Source organism: Atta colombica, unplaced genomic scaffold (assembly GCF_001594045.1).
Source record: "Atta colombica isolate Treedump-2 unplaced genomic scaffold, Acol1.0 scaffold106, whole genome shotgun sequence".
Taxonomy (NCBI): domain Eukaryota; kingdom Metazoa; phylum Arthropoda; class Insecta; order Hymenoptera; family Formicidae; genus Atta; species Atta colombica.
This window is the reverse complement of record NW_017259191.1, coordinates 487884-496469: the sequence shown is the minus strand read 5'-3', so window position 1 is coordinate 496469 and position 8586 is coordinate 487884. Positions and strand designations below refer to the sequence as shown.

Sequence of the window (8586 nt, the reverse complement as noted above, 5' to 3'; positions counted from 1 at the left end):
AATATGTGTTTATTATATATAAATTATATTATGTTATATATATATATATAATATATGTATTTATTACATATTAATTTTTATAAAAATTATGATTGATATATTTATATGGCCATACGTAATTTAAAAGAAAGTACTCATGGGGGATGGTAAAATTTTTTATTTATTTATAATTTTTTTTGGAAGGTGGACAAAAAATTATTTTTTATAGACAAATGTGGACAAATCGTGGACAATCGATTTAGATTTTGTCAAAATTCGCATTTAGATGTGCCAATTTCACAAACCTACATGAATGATTCTTTATTGGAATCTCTAATATGAGTATTGATCGTTTTTTTTTTTTCCGATATGAATATCAGTATCATTAGCATCAATATTCTCTTCAAACGTAATTATTTAAAATACAAGGCGTTGAAACTTATTTAATTTTTCTTTCTCATACGTTGTTGAGAATAATCACTTTATTACATGTTCGATCGACTTTAGTGGTTAGATCACTAGCGATTTTGTCATTATAATCTTCAAGCACCTATACTGTACCATTATCGAGATCTTAACGAATAACGGACGACAGCAATAAATTTGATTGGTCTGGTAAATTGTCCGAGAAGGAAGAGGCCATATTCCGTCCATTTCTTCATAATGGCCAATTGTCGCCCAGCAGAATCAAGCGACGCAATCGTAAGTAAACAATAAAATCATTGGAGACGGTAATGACATAGCAACTACGTTGTTATTTCAAGGCAACAATTTTGTGCTACTCTCCTAATTGTTAATCCGCTAATTGTTTTTCCACTTATTCTAATGCTTTATGTAAATATTTATCAGTTTCATTGTATAAAAGAGTCAAGTTGAGGTATTCTGTCAAAAAAACTTGACACATAGTTAATTAAGCGCAGATCGCATTAAGATAGTCAACGTTTTAGAAACTTTGGAATAATCTCTGAAGCCTATGTTATATATTGTAATATATACAGTTCCCCCTCGCCGTGCTATTCGAGAGAAAAAAGTACATTAAACATAATAGGATCAAGCAAATAACAATATCAATAATTTTTTTGCAGCTTTATCCAGCCAAAGAATTGTTTTAGGAATTTATGGAGACTCGAAATTTCGAAGTTTTATTCTACCAAAGAAGAACAATAACATATAAGTAGCAACAATATGTAATAAATATCAATAATTTATAAGACGAGCGATCTTCTTCCAATGAAAATACATATTCAGGCGTATCGAAACTCTGAAAAAAGTCAAATATCTCGATAGGATATATATCAAACAAAACTATTGAACGATCCCCAAATGAAATTTTGCAAATCCGCTTTATCGAACCCGAAAATGGAACTACTTTCGAGACGTTCCTCGGGCAGTAGAATATCAACTTTGAAAAGGTCGAGGTCCTTTCGAGCATCTATGAAACTGATGTCAAAGATACGCAATCATGCGAATCTGCGATTGATCGCTGGTTTCGATCTCTCATCTGTCTCAAAAAATTTCGTTAAGAAGGAATGCAACTTATCTATTTTTGAAGAATTTCAAGATGATGAAAAATTCTTGAGTTTACGAAAAGATTCTGAAGATATGAATTCTTTCATTAAGAACAAAATCGATAATGAGATATCTTCGAGTCCTCGGAAGATGTCGATATCAAATCTCGATGCCGATTCACGAGAAATTGCAAAGGATTTAAAGAGTAAGCTGTCTCTAACTGATAGGCTAATGAATACGGGTCGCAAGAATATAGAAAAATCTTGGATAAAGAATGAAGATGTAAAATTACCGAAGCTTATTCACATTTTTCGCAGGAGACATAGCATAGGGAACTCGCAAGAAGTTACTCGAGAAAAAGACTATAGTGACAAACATGAGCCCTGCGAAATAGACACAGATAGGCTCAATAAACACGTATTTTATGAAAATCCTACATTCGTGCTGAATAGTTCTTTGGATTCCTCTGTCTCGAACTTCTTCTATGAAATCGAAGAAGAGAACGAGGTAGAACAAAGGCAAGATAATAAAAATGAGTGCACTACATTAGCCAAACGCAATGTCTTGACCGTCGTTGTGGATTCCCACAAGGCCACAACTAATCGACCCTTCTGTAAAGCAAATAACGAGCAGGACAAGAATGAGGTCGAAGAATATCTCGAAAAATCATCGCAAAATACATTTTGTTATAGATGCGAGACTGAGCCTTTGAGTTCTTGGAATGTGAGGAACGACTCGCATGCGATAAATGTCATAAATGGAAATCAAAGGACAACCGAATCTTTGAGTGAGTTTGATCGCCTAAGGATTAAATTTTATTGCAAAATACACGAGACGGAAAGAAAAAACGCAACAATCTGCTTACAGAATCAGAAAATTTACGACGACTCTAAGATATACCCTTCAAAGTCTTGTAAAGTCAAAACGGTAGATAATATCACAAACTTTTGGACAAACAGACGTAGTAATAGTTTCCGAAATAAAATGGCGACCGATAGGAAAAAAGATATGAAGGATATGAAGAATTACGAGCAAAGCAGTCAGGAACGAGTTTTCGTATCGACATCAACAGGATCAAGTATGCTGAATTAATAAGTTTTCTAATTAATCAGTGTGCCAGGTGTAACTAATCACTTCTTAGGAAGTCAGTTCAAGTTTTCATGACAAATTGTCGGTTATTTTCTTTATTGATGAAGAAAAGGAGTCTACATTACATCTCTGATGTAATAATGCATTTAACTTTTACTAGCGTATTTTCATGAGGAAGCAAGTCAATAATTATCATGAAAAGATATAAAAAGAAAGTATGTTAAACAAAACATAGTATATAAAATAAAATGGTAAAGCATTGTAGGAATCACTGATGTAGGAAAATTTCTAGTTGTGAAAAATATACAGTTAAGTAAAATATAAGCTTTGTAATATGATGAACAAATAATTCAAGGAAGAAATAATCAAAATCTCTCTCTTTCTCTCTCTCTCTCTCTCTCTCTCTCTCTCTCTCTCTCTCTCTCTCTAAGTTGCTCTCTAAGTCTCTTTTCTAAGTTGCTATTTTTTTGGCAAAGCTTTGCACTTAATTTTTCTTTCTACAATTACTTAAAACCGACCATAGCATAAAATTCACCGATCATAGCATAAAATATAGTTAGTTATTGTTATTACGATTGATGGGTTGTGTTTTTGTTGTTATAAAAGTACAAACTCGAAAATTTAATAAATTTTAAATACTTAAAACAAGAATTTATTTTTCCTCAAGATGTACATTAAGCTTTTTACGATTCCTTCAAATTTCTCTCGTTTTATATTATGTATTTATCGTTTATTTATCCGATTTTGCAATGATTCGCTTATTTACTTATCATTTATTTTGCCTTATTTTTTCATGCGCGCAGAGTTCCACTCGTTGCAAGGGATGGAGTTCCTAGAAGGTTTTGGCAAGAAGAAACAACAACCCCACCAACTAAATAATCTATCATCAATACATATCAATCCTCTCTCGGCCCAATCCCTCAACATACACCTGCATGGTATTTTATTTTTATCGATTCTTTATTTTAATTTCTCAAACGTTTTTTTGTTTTTGTCAAACTTATTCTTGTCACATTAAAATTTATATTAAATTAGATCTAATAGAATTTATATTAAATTAGATCTTAGAAATAATCTTGACATTGTTATCATCTTATTTTTAGCTCTATTTGCGGCTGTGGAACATGGTCATTTGGATAAAGCGAGGACTATTTTGGAGTCTACTGATGTGAACATAAATAGGTGAGTGGCTATTTATGTTATTGTACATATACACGTGCATATACAGAGTATTTGGAATTTGAATATTAAAATTTCGAATGTGTAGGGGATCGATAAACTATAATAAAAAAAAAGTCTCATAGACATATACTCGTTTTTACTTCGTTTTGAAGAAAATTGCAAAAAAAATAAAACGTAGTTTCTTTATTCTCGCACTGCCTTTAAAATATTATTGTTGCTAAAATCGTGCATAAAAACAATAATATAATAATAAATTCCATTTTTTCAAGTGAAAACTTTTTTTGTTTATTTACATTTCTGCATTTCTCCTGTAAATTCGTCAGTTACTTATCAGAAGTCGAGTAAATTGCTTCTGTCACAATATGCCACGTACATATTCTTTCGTTGAATGCTGTATGGCTTCAACAGTAATCGAAGGATGCGAAAATATGCACGCCGATTTCCAAACAGAAAAGTATCGTATCGGTGAGTCATTGCAATAGCTTTTAATAAGCTGCTCATTTTCAATTCATCAAGATCTGTTAAGAGCAAATATACAAATAGAAAATCGTATACTACACTTAACAATCCTGAGACTAGCGATGCTCCGGAGAGCATCAGCTGCATTACAATTGCCAGAATTTGAAAGATAATAATCGCCTGTACCATATTTAAAAAGTGCAAAATGTATTACCTCAGGATTATTTCAAGAGATTGGATTTTAGCAATTGATTTCCTGAGCAATCTAACAACGATAATTCATTTCCATCATAAAAATAATGCGAACGGATGAAATTACATTTACTTACATTTAAAAAAAAACTTACATTTAAAAAAATAAATTATTAATTAAAGAAATTATCATGTATGGGCTCATAAAAATTCCAGGGCTGTTAGAGAAAATAGGTTTCCAGCATGAATTTGCTGTTAACATTTGGTTCGGAATTTGGAATAACTCTCTAGTGGGACTATTTTTTTTTACCTGACGGATTGAATACAGTCAGATTTACAAATTTGTTGGAGAGATGACTCCTTTGATCATTTAGAAGACATCCAGCAACGAATTGAAATGTATTTTTAATACATGGGTGTCCAGCTGATGGCAGAGTTACTCGAGCTTGGTTAGACAGACATTACATCACAATGAACTGATTGTGGAGGAGTAGTACATTAGCCACTTCGATCATCTGATTTGACTACTGGACTTTTTCGTGTGAGGAATCCTGAACAGGAAGTTTATTCGTTGTCAATTCTAGAGAACAATTAAGAATCAAAGCTGCATCAAATATCAGACCAGTATTTGAATGCAACACGAGCTATTCGTACTAGATACACAATGCTTGCATTGCTGCAAGACTCGAATTGTAAACGATGGATATTCCAAGCGGACACTGCCTATGCTGCAAGCTTCTAGGCGATTGAAGTGTATGACAGTAGTGTATTAGCGGCTACGCCGCCCCGAACAAAAATAAAAATATCCGCTTGGGACTTAATCCTGTAAAAATTGCAGCGTAGATAGTGTCCGCTTGGAATATCCATCGTTTACAATTCGAGTCCAGGTCTGAATTTGCAATTTTCTAATAAACTAATTGCGCCATCGAACTATGGTTTGCGGGATAAGTTAGCACAAGTCTAACACAACCTAGCACAATTTTGATTTTTTTTTTGTATTTCAAAATGGCGGTGCTGCGACTATTTCTTAATTTACAATTTTCTAATAAACTAATTGCGTCATCAAACTACGATTTGCTATACAAGTTAGCACAACCCAGCATAATTTTGATTTTTTTTTTGTATTTCAAAATGGCGGTATTGAATCTTAAAAACGGTTTTTTTTTAATTTTCATATTTTAAAAGTTTTGATGGTGCTTTTTAGAAAATCATGATTTTCAACGGTATCGTGTTTGTCTTCTGCTATCAGTACAGCTGGCAGTACAAAAATTGACTCTAAATATATAGTGGATATTTTTTGTTGTATATGCCAGAATGTAAATATATTGTGAATATTCTTTATTCCAAGCTGTAACAAAAGTTTGCATATTGAACTGCAAAGAGACCATCATTTTTGTTATCATTAGCATTACACAAGGTGTCCGACGACTAAAACCTCTTGAATGTTGTTTACGATTATGTTCTGTGTAATTCTTTATCAAAGCCATTGAAGGTTGTACCTTTTATTTTCATTTTTACATAAAAATTGAATTTTTAGTGCAAAAATAAAAATAAGAGGAATAATCTCCAATGACTTTTTTTGTTATACTTTATATATATAATAGTTCTAACTTTTATACAAAAAATCGACTCATTCTGCATCTAGTCCTAAAATTTTTGTAATTGTAGATATATACAATTCAGAAAAATTAAGGGAATGTTTATGTTTAAGAGCTGATTTTAAAGATATTTTTTGAGAATTTTTTTAATAAATAAAAATTTAGGTATACTTATATAAAGACTAATATACAATATAATACGGGTCTAGAAAGTGCGTGTTTACAACGTACATGTAAAAAAATATTTATAATGTTAATTTTTTATAAAATAGTAATAAAATGACACTAAAGTTAAGTTTACATCACGAACACAGTCAAACAATGATCAAGGTACAAGTTGTATCGTTAGTCTAAAAGCAAAAAAATGTAGTTTTTTCTTAATGAATAGATTTATAATTCTCGAAATAGGAAATATCGTATGCATATTTTCAAAATGACGACGAACGGTTTAAAGAAATAAATCGAATTTTCATCTTTCCTCTTAATTGACTTTTTAAAATAGAAAAAGTTAACATAGATCATTTATTATTCAGACGATAATGATATGTTCTCTATATAAGTAAAAGCAGAAGTCAATCGAACTAATATTTTTTTTTGGAATCGTGATCATCATATTCGAAAACACGGTTTCGAGAAAAAGGCGTTTAAAATTTTATGAAACTTTTTTATTATAATATGCCAAAATTTTTAAACTTATTATTAGTTATCTATTCCAGAACCATACAAGACACTTTTCTCTACTTCATAAAAATTTTGTGTTGCTCTCTCCTCTTGAATAGCAATTCTTGTATCTTTTGAGCTTATGGACGTACGTACTCCGGGCGTTTGAGACGGACTTTGTCTCACGAAAGAGCCAAATCATAAGCTGAACTGTTAATAATTATGATCATCATTTTCATAATTTTAAAAATATTCATGTAACTGTACTCTCATAAAAGATATAAATTGCCAAAAAATTGTGATTTCTACTACTGCTTTGCCGGAGTACCATAACTGTGTTTAGGAACAAACGTGTCCTATCAATAAATTCAACGACTCTCATAACAATGAAATTAACGATTTATTATTAGAAATGTTCTAGAATGGTCTCAGAAAGGTTGAATATAACGGCAAGCACCGATTATGACAATTGATTGGCGCGCTATTTGAATCATTTAAATAAACCTAAAAAAATGGTAGAGGACTTTTTTCTTAGTTTAATTTATTTTACCTCTGCAAAAGATTTATCATTATTTTCCAAATACCCTGTATACATTTGCATATATTCTACAATACTATACTTTTGTAAATTTTGTAATCAAGTACTGTTTTCTAAGCAAAACTAATTTTTAAGACTATTTCTATGGAAAGAAGGCTACATTATCCATGTTTTTCATCAATCATTAAGCGATATGACAAAGTTTTTATTAATAGTGTCCTAAGTAATAAGTAATTTCGTAACTTTGAGTCTAGAATCGATTCAACATTTAAACAAATGTAATTATCAAGTTTTAAATTTAAATATTGATTATTAATTATTCCAAGTTATTGTATAAAATGTAACTGGTATTATAACACCTTTTCTTCTATTAAAAACACATTACAAAAAAATATTTGTTTTAAATTGTTTTTAAAAAATGCCTAAATTTAATTTAATCTGTTTACATATTTTGAAAACAAATGTTTTAAACAACTCTGAAAAGAAAGTAGTATTATGGCAATTACATTTTACAAAATAACTTTAATAATCAATATTTAAGTTTAAAACTTGACAATTACATTCGTTAAAATGTTGAACCGATTCTGGGCTCAAAATTACGAAATATAATATGTATTACTTAGGATACTATCAATAATTTTATGAAAAAAATGACATCGATCATTTTTGTTCCGTTTTTAAAGTATTTTAAAAAAACATTTTGCCTGAAAAAAATCTACATGCTTTTTTTGCTTTTTTGAAAAAAAAACTTTTTTAGGAAAAAAACATTTTTGACTTTTTATTTTAATTTTTCTGAATTCTATATATTTACAATTACAAAAATTTTAGGACTAAACACAGAGTGAGCCAATTTCTTGTATAGAAGTTAGAGCTATTTATAGAGTTGTATAACAAAAAAATATAACAAATAGTATAACAAAAGTATAACAAAAAATATTACAAAAAGAGACCATTGAAAATTATAATTCTCTTATTTTCATTTTTGTACTAAAAATTCATTTTTTCGTAAAAATGAAAATATGAGATACAACTTCCAATGTGACTTTGATCTTGACAAATGTTATCCATGATCCTGAACAATATTTAAAAGGTTTTAGCCGTCGGTTAGATACCTTGCGTAATGTTAATGTCAGTGATACTGTAACTTTCGAACTTTATAACTCGAAAAGTACTCAATAAGAAATAATTTTAGTGCTTTGGAAAGCTTTCGACATTGGTTATTAGATTCTGGAATCAAACAAGAGTGTTTCGTTTAAAAAATTCGATATGATCTTGATCTGACCTTTATGATGCCATCCTAGATCAAACTGATAAGATCAGTAAATAGATCTTTTTGAATCCTACAATTTTTGAAACATTTTTCTAAAACTTACATTTTTT

The 8586-nt window shown here is 30.2% G+C and overlaps 1 protein-coding gene across 1 annotated transcript in view; it reads left to right on the top strand.

Annotated features, from left to right (window-relative positions):
• Positions 1 to 1302: 1302 nt before the first annotated feature.
• Positions 1303 to 8586, top strand: part of LOC108691758 — a 94725-nt gene continuing 87441 nt past the window's right edge. Inside the window, exons 1-3 of the mRNA XM_018199651.1 lie at positions 1303 to 2566; positions 3381 to 3515; positions 3681 to 3759. Coding sequence (XP_018055140.1) covers positions 1303 to 2566; positions 3381 to 3515; positions 3681 to 3759 — 1478 coding nt within the window. The remainder of the gene's footprint in view (positions 2567 to 3380; positions 3516 to 3680; positions 3760 to 8586) is intronic.